The 14,475-nt window shown below is 54.9% G+C and overlaps 2 protein-coding genes across 2 annotated transcripts; both read left to right on the plus strand.

The window, feature by feature from the left end:
* The first annotated feature begins 845 nt into the window (after positions 1-845).
* LOC132321723 (acrosin-like) lies at positions 846-5,678 on the plus strand. Its single transcript, XM_059835168.1, has 7 exons — positions 846-1,566; positions 1,909-2,118; positions 3,095-3,293; positions 3,616-3,816; positions 4,157-4,437; positions 4,708-4,847; positions 5,331-5,678. Exons 3-7 carry the CDS (start codon positions 3,223-3,225, stop codon positions 5,676-5,678), a joined length of 1,041 nt encoding a protein of 346 aa, XP_059691151.1. The 5' UTR covers positions 846-1,566; positions 1,909-2,118; positions 3,095-3,222.
* Positions 5,679-9,309: 3,631 nt separating this feature from the next.
* On the plus strand, positions 9,310-11,374 carry LOC132321756 (acrosin-like). Its single transcript, XM_059835194.1, has 4 exons — positions 9,310-9,498; positions 9,839-10,125; positions 10,390-10,529; positions 11,016-11,374. The coding sequence occupies exons 1-4, from the start codon at positions 9,320-9,322 to the stop codon at positions 11,361-11,363; spliced, it is 954 nt and encodes a 317-aa protein (XP_059691177.1). The 5' UTR covers positions 9,310-9,319; the 3' UTR covers positions 11,364-11,374.
* The last annotated feature ends 3,101 nt before the right edge of the window (positions 11,375-14,475 follow it).

The raw sequence follows: 14,475 nt of genomic DNA on the forward strand, positions 1-14,475 counted from the left end.
TCATTATAAGGGAAATGGTCAAGCACTGTTTCTAGTGTCTTCTATCTAATTGCAAGATTGAAGAAAAAAAGAGGGTAGAAAAGACGCATCGGATAGACTTTTATTGCTAACTAGGAGTTGTAACAATGCAACCTGCCTTGTAAGTTGGCTTAGCTGAAACTGGGCATAGGTATAATGATGTGTTCTAATGATAGAAGTAAGTTTTTATGACTTGTTGCAAAAATCTTATTCTAATATTATTCCTTATCCCTGTTTATTGGGCGGATTTTCTACCCTGTTCTTGATTTGAACTCTGTTCAAGAGATGCGGAAGTCTTTTTTCTTTTCTTTTTTTCCTTGCCTTTCTTTCACCTGTTTCAAAAATGTTCTTTCTGTACAAGAACCCTTTGTTGCTTTCAAGAGTGGCTCTATCCAAAGGTGAAAACTGAGGGCTGTGCTACAGTTTTTCACAGCAAAGCCTACCTCTGTCTGGGGGGAGAGCGCAGCGTGAATCTGCAATATACAGATGTTTGTTTGGGAAGGGAATTCAGTATGTGTGCCACTTAACAGTGCTTTCTCTCCAAAAAATGGAACCGAACGTGTATAGTCAGACATAGAAGGAATTGACTTGTGAAGCGGGTAGTCATATCAGCATTTGTTGGCATCTATAGGTTTCTGGTTCTGTGGAGTGGATGGGTTTTGGCCCAAGCTTCTTGAATGTATTTTGATGGATGAAGCAGTTAAATATGCTTGGTTTTTTGTGATAACTGTTACAAATCTGTAATATAAAAACTCATCTACACAGTGTATGTAGGTGAGCAGGCACTTCTTTATTGCAGCACTGGACGCACAAGGGATCCCTCCACCTAGTGTGCGTGTTTAGTTTCTCTGCTACAGAAGTTGTATACAATCAAAGTATACATAGTCATCATATTTCCAAGAAACAGTTAACATATTCATACAATTTCCGAGAACTCATTAGTATGTGTAAATGCTCGTGACGCATGCGCCTTCAGGTACACAGGTGGTTGTCTAAGGTGCTCTGGTGGTCGTCCATAGTCTTCCTCACTGCTTCAGTGAATGTCCATGAAGGAAGTAGCAGTACAAGGGGAAGGAAGGCTTTTTAAAAACCACGTACTGTAGTGTGCTATTGAGAGGCATAAAAGAGCGGGAAGTTCCCAATATCCGCTGATCCTACTTTCTAGAGCACTAATCAAACATTTTCTGTGTATGTGGTTGAGATGTTTATCAACCTTCCTGGCATATTGTAAGAATTAACTGAATAACTTTTTTTTTAATTATTTTTCTGCTAACATTATGCTCAGTGGTAGCTGAGACATGCATGTAAGAATAATTAAGTAACTCTTCTTGACATGAATGTGGTTTTCCTCTTCATTCTCTTTTTATTTTCAGTGGAATCTGGCTGAAAATCTATTCCGGTTGTTTTCAGCCAAAAAGGACAATTTGGAAAATGAAGTCTGAACCACCAGAAACTGTTTCCTTGGGCTGTGCTGCTCTACGTGATAGAAAGCCTGGGTACTGGAAGAAAGAATACCTCTTCAAACAAATAGCTGCTGTCAAAATGAGAGTAAGGCGACTTGTTAAACCTGTAGATCCTTCTACAGGTCTTCCATGTAAAAACAAAGAAGCTATGAAGTAAGCAATGCCTTGTCACAGAAGATGTTGACTTGAGAACAATGTACAGACTATTAATGACTTGGAAAATGCTGGGGGGATAGGGAAGTAGAGCTATAAACTATGTATCATAATGGGAAGATACGATGATAGCCTATAAATGACCTAGCCTGAGAAACACAAGTAGCAGTTAGTAGAAATTTTAAATTTCTGTTGGAAGCATAGTTTAAGTTTTGTCACTTTGAGAATCTTTTTTTTTAAACACCCCTCTCCCTTCTCGATTCCTAAATAACAGAGCCTCTGGCTTGAGGTGGAGAATTGTTCTAAAGGACAAAAATGGAAAGGAACACGTAATGGAGAAGGCAAACCTGTCGATTAAGGACACATCTGTTACTATACTTTGGTATAGTACAAATTGGCCATGCTTAGACATCCTGTCAAGCCTGAAACTGTTTGGAGTTATGCCATTGCTTCCTGAGCAAAGCAGAGCTCCCAGCAAGAATGGGTGAGTGTTAATAGAGGATTTTTGAGGGGGTTTTTGTGTAACTGGTTGATAATGTGTCTGTAGGAGCTATCTGGCCTTGGTTTGACTTAACAAGTTAACTCTTTCTTAGAAAGCCTCTCTGTAATATTTCTTCCAAAGCGTGTGTCCTTTTCTTCATTGCTCGGGCTTTTTAGCAAGAGATAGGTATAATCCAGCAAGCTCTGACATGAATTCATAGGTTAATGTAGCTACTGACATGCAAGATACAGACTGATAGGTCCTGCCTTGGCAAGCTGAATCTAAGGCATAGCTCGAAATGAGCATGAAACAAACATGTAAATCTAGGAGAATTTAATGTGAGACATTGAGAGTGGAACTGTTGATGGCTACAATGGGGTGATCTCTGTTACTAAGGTTTATTTTTTTCTGTTGGGTAGGTGTGTACGTGAATGGAGGGAACTTGGTGTTTGGCTGCGAGTACAATATAAGTATATGCATATAAAAACAATAGCCCACAGCACAATGTGGGATAGCTGTTGTTTTGTAACTTAAGTGTGTACTATATTCTTCTGGCATTATATTCTGAGCAAAGATGTTTAAATTAAAAGTGTGTATTTGAGGTATGTACGTATTTGGTTGCTGTCAAGGACTTTTCCACATGTCTCTGTCTTACGTGTCATTTTAATACATACAGTATCGGCTACATGCTGCTTACACAAACCCCCTAGCAGTAGAGCTCTGAAAAGAGAGAATTGTTGTTCACCTTTGTGAAATGTTGTTCACCTTTGTGAATTTCAGTTGTTAGGTGTTGAGATCCTGCTCGTATGCTGTAGTTGTTTAAAAGTGATTTTATGGCTGTGCATGCTGAATGCTTTCCAAACTGTTTCCATCATGTGCTGTTGGTCAGACTTCAGAGTGAAAAATGAAATTGGGCTGAACTTTTACATAAATAAGGAGACATAGTCTTGTTGCTACATTCTGTCTCTTCTTTTCGAAGAACAGTGAACATCAGCCCCGGGACCAAGGGCACCGCGGGCAACGCGAGTACTGCGGGCACTACGTCGTTTGCTGCGCTGGTGGCGACGAGCTCTCCGTGCTTGCAGCTGCCACGTGTTGCTGGCAGCAATGAATTTGCTCCGCCTCCTCGTCCTGCTGGCCCTGTGCGGGCCTGCGCACGGCACGTGGGACACCTGTGGGTAAGTAAGTGGCCCAAGGCTCCGGCAGGGAGCTTGGGCAACCCTTATGGGCTTCACTGGAGGGTGCCCGCTTGTCCCCCGTGGCCACGCCACAGCTTCCTGAACCCCACCTGGGAACTTCAGTTCCTTGCCAGCACCCACGCTGCTGGCACAACTGGCCTGCGGGGATAAAACAGAAACGGGGGCGGATGCACGCACGCCCCACGGGCTTCCCTGGCCTTGCTGTCCACGCAACGCCTTGTGGAGAGGGAAGACAGCTGACTCGTAGCCTGAAGAGCAGCAAGCCCTCCAGCAGGACAGTAATGAGGAGTTTCTGTTCCAGAGGGACCTGCGGGCTCCGGCCCATGGCTTCTCAGCACGGCGTGTCGCGCGTCGTGGGTGGCACAGATGCCCAGCCAGGGGCCTGGCCCTGGATCATCAGCATCCAGGATCCCTGGAAAACAGGCACGGGGCATACATGCGGAGGGTCCCTCATCAGCCCACAGTGGGTCCTCACAGCAGCCCACTGCTTCATTGAGGCCAGGTAAGGGGAGGACCAGGGAACGCGGATATCCCCACAACACTAGCAGGTGCCCTGTCCGCAGCACCGCGTGCTACTGCCATCCCGTCTCCTTGCAGTCCGCCCAGTGCCTGGGTACTGCAGAGCCCAGCTGAGAGACTGCTCAGGAGAAGGCTGGGCTTGTGCCACTGCTTCCTAGCAGCCTCCAGCTCAACACTCCTTGTGCCTAAGGCGTGCCAGGGCACTCGCCCCCTCCCTAGCGCTGCGTGCCTCTCTCCCTTGCGGAGCAGAAGGCAGGGAACTGCAGGGCTGCTGCAGCACATGGCTCCGCTCCCTCTGACCCCTCTCTCCCTCTGCCTTCCAGGCACATCACCATGTGGCGCGTGGTGGTCGGGGCCACCCGGTTGACTCAGCTGGGCCCTGAGGCCCAAGTGCGCCATATCAAGCGGCTACTGGTTCACGAGCACTACAGTAACATCACGCAGAGGAACGACATCGCCCTGCTGGAACTGGACCAGCCTGTGCAGTGCAGCTACTCCATCCAGCTTGCCTGTGTGCCCGACGCCTCGCTGAGAGTGTCAGAGCTGACAACCTGCTACGCCAGCGGCTGGGGTTCCACGACTGCAAGATGTGAGTTCCCAAAAAGTACTCGTGTCCTGAGCGCAAGCTTGGCACGCAGGGGAGACGGGTTGGGCTTCCTGAGAGCAGAGGCGAAAGCCAGAGTCAGGCTGCGGGGACGCATGCCTCTAGAGAGATGGGCCTGAGCCATTCCCCAAAGGGAGGCACAAGGGGACCACCGGTACAGTGCCTTCTAGGTGCAAAGCCAAGCCCTAGGGAAGGGCTTCACCCAGACAGGGGAGGAGAAATGGCAACGAGCTGCCTGGTGTTAATTCCTCTCTGTGCTCGCAGCTGGAGGATCAACTGATATCCTGCAGGAGGCCAAGGTCCGCCTCATTGATGTCAACCTCTGTAACAGCAGCGGGTGGTACAGAGGGGCCATCCACACCCACAACCTGTGTGCTGGCTACGCGCAGGGTGGCATCGACACCTGCCAGGTAGGAGCGTGCTACGAGTCAAGCCCCAGCAGCACAGGCAGCCCTCTCACAACCGTCCCACGCAGACCCCAGCGCGTGCTTTGCCTGGCAAGTCACCCTCCCACCGCTGGGTCCCCACCGCTGCTGGGGCTCACCTCCCCTTCCCCACCTGCAGCTCCTTGCCCAGTGCCCCCCTTGCCCCAGAGGCCTGCGACTCTGCCCACAAAGCCCATCCAGTGCTCTTGGCAGCACGCAGCTCCACATCCCAAGCCTGGAGCATGTGCGTTCCACACATGAAGGATCGCTGTGCAGAGATGAGAGCGAGCCCTACCTTACAGGCCCACCACCCCCTCCCACACAAGCTCCTGTAGGCCCCGGCACCTGAGCGGGGCCTTTCTGTGCCGCAGAGCACAGCTCTGGCAGGTGCTGTGAGAGAGAAGGAGCCAGCCGTAGTGCTGACGGAGGCCACCCAACAACACCTTTGTCCTCTCTCCTCCGCTGCAGGGCGACAGCGGTGGTCCTCTCGTCTGCAAAGATAACAATGCAGACTACTTCTGGCTCGTTGGAGTCACCAGCTGGGGGAAAGGCTGCGCGAGAGCAAGACGGCCCGGAGTCTACACCTCCACGCAGCACTTTTACGACTGGATCCTGGCACAGATGGGACTGCGCCCAGCAGTATCGGCTACTCCAACGCCACAGCCAGGCTTCACCTCAAGCCCCTTTCAGAGGCCGAGACCCATACCAACTCAGTTGGGCACGTTTACACCCTGCCCATTTCCACTCCAGAGGCTGGTGCAATTCTTTACTCGGGTGCAGGAGCTCCTGCAGTTCCTAAGGGGGACAAAGGCCTGAGCAGCAGGATGGACAGGATCCAGTGCAGCCAGCAGCGTACCACCGCCATTTCCTTGGCAGTGCTGAAGGGCTGAAGCTGACTCAGTTCTTCCAATAAAATTGCCAATTTTCACAGCTAACCGTGCTTCAGTCCGATTCAGTCTCCCGGGCAAGGCAAGGACTTCCACGCCCGGCGCCTGCAAAACGAGGCCGCAGGCAGTCAAGTAGGGCACAAAGGGAAAGAGCCACTCAAAAGGGCTGAAACCGGGCCTGGTCAGAGAGGAGGGTGCTCAGAGCCAGCGTGAGATGGAGAAGACTGGCACACTGTGGCTAGAACGAGGATAGGGAAAAAATGATGGGACATGCAGACAACTTTGGGGGTGTGCATTAAGGCACACAAGCTGCCGACTAGGGCCTGGCGTAAGCCTTAGCTCACTGAACGGCCTGTGCGAAACTCCTGAGCATGACAAGAGAAATTGCTGACCGTAGCGAACAGACTGAGCAGCTGACAGGAGTTACAGTGCCATGAGGAAGAGCCAGATTTCACGGGTAGTTGAGGGGGATTGATGGGAGAGGTGGCCCCACTTCACAGATAATTGAAGGGAGAGTTGGGCTCATTTTGGGGAGAGCAATCTGGCAGGGCCAGCAGTACCCAGGAAACCCCATCAGTAATGCCGTGGAAGTCCAAGGTGACCTAGCTAAGAGCACCTGCAACACCAAATCCGTTCACAGATGTAGCAAACCTGGGAGCAAGGGGGGAAAAAGAAGCAAGGGGCTAGGTCCCTTGTTTGGGAGGAGACAAGGGCAGAGAAAGAGGCGTTGAGGAAGATGAGGGGGATGTATAAGCACGGAAAATGGCGGGAAGGGGGTGGGGGTGGGGAATCAAGGAGCTAGGCGCACATAAGCCAACTTGTTTGCTTCTTTGACTCAGCCCAGCGCCTAATCCCCACAGTCCGCCCTACCTTCTTTCTGAGAGCGCTCCCAAATCCTTTTCTGTGTGGCCTCACTCTGTACCCAGTGGGGGGGTGGGGGGTGGGTCCAGGGGCCTGGCTGCTAGCAATGGCAGAAGGGAACTCTGGTCACAGGGACCCAGCGGTTGGAGACACCAAGTGTCTAGGGCCAGCTACTGGTGGGAGCACTGGCTGCGCGGGCAAGTTGCTCTTGAGCTTGAAGCTGGACTAGTTCATGAGCAAGAGGAGATACAGAGCTGGAAAGACCCAAGGTCTGTGCCAACCACTGGGTAAGTAGTTTGACATCCAGCCACGGATTTTAGTTGAACTTACTTCCCTTGCTAATATTTAAGGCACTGGGAGAAGGCTGGGATGTGCCACTGCTTTCTAGCAGCCTCCAGCTCGACATTCCTTGTGCCTAAGGCGTGCCAGGGCACTCGCACCCTCCCTAGGGCTGCTTTCCCCTTTCCATTATGAAGCAGGAGGCAGGGAACTGCTGGGCTGCTGCAGCACATGGCTCCGCTCCCTCTGACCCCTCTCTCCCTCTGCCTTCCCGGCACATCACCATGTGGCACGTGGTGATCGGGGCCACCCGGTTGCCTCAGCTGGGCCCTGAGGCCCAAGTGTGCAATATCAAGCAGCTACTGGTTCACGAGCACTACAGTAATATCACGCAGAGGAACGACATCGCCCTGCTGGAACCGGACCGGGCAATGCCCTCTAGCCTCCAGGGACCTAGCCCCGCTCAGCAAACGCAACGCACGGGACTGGCTCCTGCTTTCCTCCCGTGACTGCCCTGCACTCCAGCATGGGAGCAAGGCTCCACCATACAGCTCTAGAAGGTAGACTGAGGAGATGAGGCTGATACAGGATTTACCAAAGCCATGGATGTCGTGGTTTAACCCCAGCTGGCAACTAAGCACCACCCAGCCACTCGCTCACTCCCCCCGGGTGGGATGGGGGAGAGAATTGGAAGGGTAAAAGTGAGAAAACTCGCAGCTTGAGATAAAGACAGTTCAATAGGTGAAGCAAAAGCTGCGCAGGCAAGCAAAGCAAAACAAGGAATTCGTTCACTACTTCCCACCGGCAGGCAGGTGTTCAGCCATCTCCAGGAAAGCAGGGCTCCATCACGCGTAACGGCTACTTGGGAAGACAAATGCCATCACCCCGCACGTCCCCCCCTTCCTTCTTCTTCCCCCAGCTTTCTATGCTGAGCATGACGTCCTATGGTATGGAATATCCCTTTGGTCAGTGGGGGTCAGCTGTCCCAGCTGTGTCGCCTCCCAACTTTTTGTGCACCCCCAGCCTACTCGCTGGTGGGGCGGTGTGAGAAGCAGAAAAGCCCTTGACTCTGTGTAAGCACTGCTTAGCAGTACCTAAAACATCCCTGCTTTATCAACACTGTTTCCAGCACAAATCCAAAACACAGCCCCATACTAGCTACTAAGAAGAAAACTAACGCTACCCCAGCCAAAACCAGCACAATGGAGAATGGCGTGTGGTGCTGAGAGCGGGAGCATCCTTCTCTGGCTAGAGCCTAAAATTGCGTGTCCTTGGCCACGCGTACCAGGGGCCACAACTGCCCTTGTCGGTGTTGGCCCAGAACAGCAACGTAACTCATAGACAGCAAGGACAGGAAGCCTGCCAGAGGCTGTTGCTGTGGCTGACGTAGCCAGGATGGCCTGTGCTGCGTCTGCGTTTCACGGGGCTTTGTGCCGGAAGGCTGACACTGCTTGGGTATGCCTGCCTTAGTTGGCTTGCACATCACTGCTTGCCTGCCACGGCTATAACCAGATTGGCTCTTCAATGCCCAGACATGTGCCTACTGCCTGGAGCAGTTCTGTTCTCTGGCGTATGCTTTTTGGGAAGGAGCTGCTGGCAAACGGCTGCAGGGAGCAGGGTGGCAGTGAACTTCCCAAAGAGGCTATGATGCCCCACTTGGTTTTTTCCTGCCAGCTGTTAGCAGGCAGTGCTCGGAGGCAGGCGCTGCTGCCTGCCACGGGGCCTGCACGCCTTCATCCCACAAGCACAGCATTCAGTGCTGGGTGGGGGGGGAGCGACTGTCGGGGGCGTCCGATGCCAGCTTCTGCCTCCCCTCCTGCTTGGAACCCCCCCATGTTGCCCCCCCTGCCCCGAGAGGCCACCACGCCCAGCACCCGGAACCAGCGACTCTGTGACATCAGCCCCGGGACCAAGGGCACCGCGGGCAACGCGAGTACTGCGGGCACTACGTCGTTTGCCGCGCTGGTGGCGACGAGCTCTCCGTGCTTGCAGCTGCCACGTGTTGCTGGCAGCGATGAATTTGCTCCGCCTCCTCGTCCTGCTGGCCCTGTGCGGGCCTGCGCACGGCACGTGGGACACCTGTGGGTAAGTAAGTGGCCCAAGGCTCCGGCAGGGAGCTTGGGCAACCCTTATGGGCTTCACTGGAGGGTGCCCGCTTGTCCCCCGTGGCCACGCCACAGCTTCCTGAACCCCACCTGGGAACTTCAGTTCCTTGCCAGCACCCACGCTGCTGGCACAACTGGCCTGCGGGGATAAAACAGAAACGGGGGCGGATGCACGCACGCCCCACGGGCTTCCCTGGCCTTGCTGTCCACGCAACGCCTTGTGGAGAGGGAAGACAGCTGACTCGTAGCCTGAAGAGCAGCAAGCCCTCCAGCAGGACAGTAATGAGGAGTTTCTGTTTCCAGAGGGACCTGCGGGCTCCGGCCCATGGCTTCTCAGCACGGCGTGTCGCGCGTCGTGGGTGGCACAGATGCCCAGCCAGGGGCCTGGCCCTGGATCGTCAGCATCCAGGATCCCTGGAAAACAGGCACGGGGCATACATGCGGAGGGTCCCTCATCAGCCCACAGTGGGTCCTCACAGCAGCCCACTGCTTCATTGAGGCCAGGTAAGGGGAGGACCAGGGAACGCGGATATCCCCACAACACTAGCAGGTGCCCTGTCCGCAGCACCGCGTGCTACTGCCATCCCGTCTCCTTGCAGTCCGCCCAGTGCCTGGGTACTGCAGAGCCCAGCTGAGAGACTGCTCAGGAGAAGGCTGGGCTTGTGCCACTGCTTCCTAGCAGCCTCCAGCTCAACACTCCTTGTGCCTAAGGCGTGCCAGGGCACTCGCCCCCTCCCTAGCGCTGCTTGCCTCTCTCCCTTGCGGAGCAGAAGGCAGGGAACTGCAGGGCTGCTGCAGCACATGGCTCCGCTCCCTCTGACCCCTCTCTCCCTCTGCCTTCCAGGCACATCACCATGTGGCGCGTGGTGGTCGGGGCCACCCGGTTGACTCAGCTGGGCCCTGAGGCCCAAGTGCGCCATATCAAGCGGCTACTGGTTCACGAGCACTACAGTAACATCACGCAGAGGAACGACATCGCCCTGCTGGAACTGGACCAGCCTGTGCAGTGCAGCTACTCCATCCAGCTTGCCTGTGTGCCCGACGCCTCGCTGAGAGTGTCAGAGCTGACAACCTGCTACGCCAGCGGCTGGGGTTCCACGACTGCAAGATGTGAGTTCCCAAAAAGTACTCGTGCCCTGAGCGCAAGCTTGGCACGCAGGGGAGACGGGTTGGGCTTCCTGAGAGCAGAGGCGAAAGCCAGAGTCAGGCTGCGGGGACGCATGCCTCTAGAGAGATGGGCCTGAGCCATTCCCCAAAGGGAGGCACAAGGGGACCACCGGTACAGTGCCTTCTAGGTGCAAAGCCAAGCCCTAGGGAAGGGCTTCACCCACACAGGGGAGGAGAAATGGCAACGAGCTGCCTGGTGTTAATTCCTCTCTGTGCTCACAGCTGGAGGATCAACTGATGTCCTGCAGGAGGCCAAGGTCCGCCTCATTGATGTCAACCTCTGTAACAGCAGCGGGTGGTACAGAGGGGCCATCCACACCCACAACCTGTGTGCTGGCTACGCGCAGGGTGGCATCGACACCTGCCAGGTAGGAGCGTGCTACGAGTCAAGCCCCAGCAGCACAGGCAGCCCTCTCACAACCGTCCCACGCAGACCCCAGCGCGTGCTTTGCCTGGCAAGTCACCCTCCCACCGCTGGGTCCCCACCGCTGCTGGGGCTCACCTCCCCTTCCCCACCTGCAGCTCCTTGCCCAGTGCCCCCCTTGCCCCAGAGGCCTGCGACTCTGCCCACAAAGCCCATCCAGTGCTCTTGGCAGCACGCAGCTCCACATCCCAAGCCTGGAGCATGTGCGTTCCACACGTCAAGAAGGATCGCTGTGCAGAGAGGAGAGCGAGCCCTACCTTACAGGCCCACCACCCCCTCCCACACAAGCTCCTGTAGGCCCCGGCACCTGAGCGGGGCCTTTCTGTGCCGCAGAGCACAGCTCTGGCAGGTGCTGTGAGAGAGAAGGAGCCAGCCGTAGTGCTGACGGAGGCCACCCAACAACACCTTTGTCCTCTCTCCTCCGCTGCAGGGCGACAGCGGTGGTCCTCTCGTCTGCAAAGATAACAATGCAGACTACTTCTGGCTCGTTGGAGTCACCAGCTGGGGGAAAGGCTGCGCGAGAGCAAGACGGCCCGGAGTCTACACCTCCACGCAGCACTTTTACGACTGGATCCTGGCACAGATGGGACTGCGCCCAGCAGTATCGGCTACTCCAACGCCACAGCCAGGCTTCACCTCAAGCCCCTTTCAGAGGCCGAGACCCATACCAACTCAGTTGGGCACGTTTACACCCTGCCCATTTCCAGTCCAGAGGCTGGTGCAATTCTTTACTCGGGTGCAGGAGCTCCTGCAGTTCCTAAGGGGGACAAAGGCCTGAGCAGCAGGATGGACAGGATCCAGTGCAGCCGGCAGCGTACCACCGCCATTTCCTTGGCAGTGCTGAAGGGCTGAAGCTGACTCAGTTCTTCCAATAAAATTGCCAATTTTCACAGCTAACCGTGCTTCAGTCCGATTCAGTCTCCCGGGCAAGGCAAGGACTTCCACGCCCGGCGCCTGCAAAACGAGGCCGCAGGCAGTCAAGTAGGGCACAAAGGGAAAGAGCCACTCAAAAGGGCTGAAACCGGGCCTGGTCAGAGAGGAGGGTGCTCAGAGCCAGCGTGAGATGGAGAAGACTGGCACACTGTGGCTAGAACGAGGATAGGGAAAAAATGATGGGACATGCAGACAACTTTGGGGGTGTGCATTAAGGCACACAAGCTGCCGACTAGGGCCTGGCGTAAGCCTTAGCTCACTGAACGGCCTGTGCGAAACTCCTGAGCATGACAAGAGAAATTGCTGACCGTAGCGAACAGACTGAGCAGCTGACAGGAGTTACAGTGCCATGAGGAAGAGCCAGATTTCACGGGTAGTTGAGGGGGATTGATGGGAGAGGTGGCCCCACTTCACAGATAACTGAAGGGAGAGTTGGGCTCATTTTGGGGAGAGCAATCTGGCAGGGCCAGCAGTACCCAGGAAACCCCATCAGTAATGCCGTGGAAGTCCAAGGTGACCTAGCTAAGAGCACCTGCAACACCAAATCCGTTCACAGATGTAGCAAACCTGGGAGCAAGGGGGGAAAAAGAAGCAAGGGGCTAGGTCCCTTGTTTGGGAGGAGACAAGGGCAGAGAAAGAGGCGTTGAGGAAGATGAGGGGGATGTATAAGCACGGAAAATGGCGGGAAGGGGGTGGGGGTGGGGAATCAAGGAGCTAGGCGCACATAAGCCAACTTGTTTGCTTCTTTGACTCAGCCCAGCGCCTAATCCCCACAGTCCGCCCTACCTTCTTTCTGAGAGCGCTCCCAAATCCTTTTCTGTGTGGCCTCACTCTGTACCTAGTGGGGGGGTGGGGGGTGGGTCCAGGGGCCTGGCTGCTAGCAATGGCAGAAGGGAACTCTGGTCACAGGGACACAGCGGTTGGAGACACCAAGTGTCTAGGGCCAGCTACTGGTGGGAGCACTGGCTGCGCGGGCAAGTTGCTCTTGAGCTTGAAGCTGGACTAGTTCATGAGCAAGAGGAGATACAGAGCTGGAAAGACCCAAGGTCTGTGCCAACCACTGGGTAAGTAGTTTGACATCCAGCCACGGATTTTAGTTGAACTTACTTCCCTTGCTAATATTTAAGGCACTGGGAGAAGGCTGGGATGTGCCACTGCTTTCTAGCAGCCTCCAGCTCGACATTCCTTGTGCCTAAGGCGTGCCAGGGCACTCGCACCCTCCCTAGGGCTGCTTTCCCCTTTCCATTATGAAGCAGGAGGCAGGGAACTGCTGGGCTGCTGCAGCACATGGCTCCGCTCCCTCTGACCCCTCTCTCCCTCTGCCTTCCCGGCACATCACCATGTGGCACGTGGTGATCGGGGCCACCCGGTTGCCTCAGCTGGGCCCTGAGGCCCAAGTGTGCAATATCAAGCAGCTACTGGTTCACGAGCACTACAGTAACATCACGCAGAGGAACGACATCGCCCTGCTGGAACCGGACCGGCCAATGCCCTCTAGCCTCCAGGGACCTAGCCCCGCTCAGCAAACGCAACGCACGGGACTGGCTCCTGCTTTCCTCCCGTGACTGCCCTGCACTCCAGCATGGGAGCAAGGCTCCACCATACAGCTCTAGAAGGTAGACTGAGGAGATGAGGCTGATACAGGATTTACCAAAGCCATGGATGTCGTGGTTTAACCCCAGCTGGCAACTAAGCACCACCCAGCCACTCGCTCACTCCCCCCGGGTGGGATGGGGGAGAGAATTGGAAGGGTAAAAGTGAGAAAACTCGCAGCTTGAGATAAAGACAGTTCAATAGGTGAAGCAAAAGCTGCGCAGGCAAGCAAAGCAAAACAAGGAATTCGTTCACTACTTCCCACCGGCAGGCAGGTGTTCAGCCATCTCCAGGAAAGCAGGGCTCCATCACGCGTAACGGCTACTTGGGAAGACAAATGCCATCACCCCGCACGTCCCCCCCTTCCTTCTTCTTCCCCCAGCTTTCTATGCTGAGCATGACGTCATATGGTATGGAATATCCCTTTGGTCAGTTGGGGTCAGCTGTCCCAGCTGTGTCGCCTCCCAACTTTTTGTGCACCCCCAGCCTACTCGCTGGTGGGGCGGTGTGAGAAGCAGAAAAGCCCTTGACTCTGTGTAAGCACTGCTTAGCAGTACCTAAAACATCCCTGCTTTATCAACACTGTTTCCAGCACAAATCCAAAACACAGCCCCATACTAGCTACTAAGAAGAAAACTAACGCTACCCCAGCCAAAACCAGCACAATGGAGAATGGCGTGTGGTGCTGAGAGCGGGAGCATCCTTCTCTGGCTAGAGCCTAAAATTGCGTGTCCTTGGCCACGCGTACCAGGGGCCACAACTGCCCTTGTCGGTGTTGGCCCAGAACAGCAACGTAACTCATAGACAGCAAGGACAGGAAGCCTGCCAGAGGCTGTTGCTGTGGCTGACGTAGCCAGGATGGCCTGTGCTGCGTCTGCGTTTCACGGGGCTTTGTGCCGGAAGGCTGACACTGCTTGGGTATGCCTGCCTTAGTTGGCTTGCACATCACTGCTTGCCTGCCACGGCTATAACCAGATTGGCTCTTCAATGCCCAGACATGTGCCTACTGCCTGGAGCAGTTCTGTTCTCTGGCGTATGCTTTTTGGGAAGGAGCTGCTGGCAAACGGCTGCAGGGAGCAGGGTGGCAGTGAACTTCCCAAAGAGGCTATGATGCCCCACTTGGTTTTTTCCTGCCAGCTGTTAGCAGGCAGTGCTCGGAGGCAGGCGCTGCTGCCTGCCACGGGGCCTGCACGCCTTCATCCCACAAGCACAGCATTCAGTGCTGGGTGGGGGGGGAGCGACTGTCGGGGGCGTCCGATGCCAGCTTCTGCCTCCCCTCCTGCTTGGAACCCCCCCATGTTGCCCCCCCTGCCCCGAGAGGCCACCACGCCCAGCACCCGGAACCAGCGACTCTGTGACATCAG

The sequence above is a fragment of the Gavia stellata genome, unplaced genomic scaffold (assembly GCF_030936135.1).
Source record: "Gavia stellata isolate bGavSte3 unplaced genomic scaffold, bGavSte3.hap2 HAP2_SCAFFOLD_44, whole genome shotgun sequence".
In the NCBI taxonomy this organism is placed as follows: domain Eukaryota; kingdom Metazoa; phylum Chordata; class Aves; order Gaviiformes; family Gaviidae; genus Gavia; species Gavia stellata.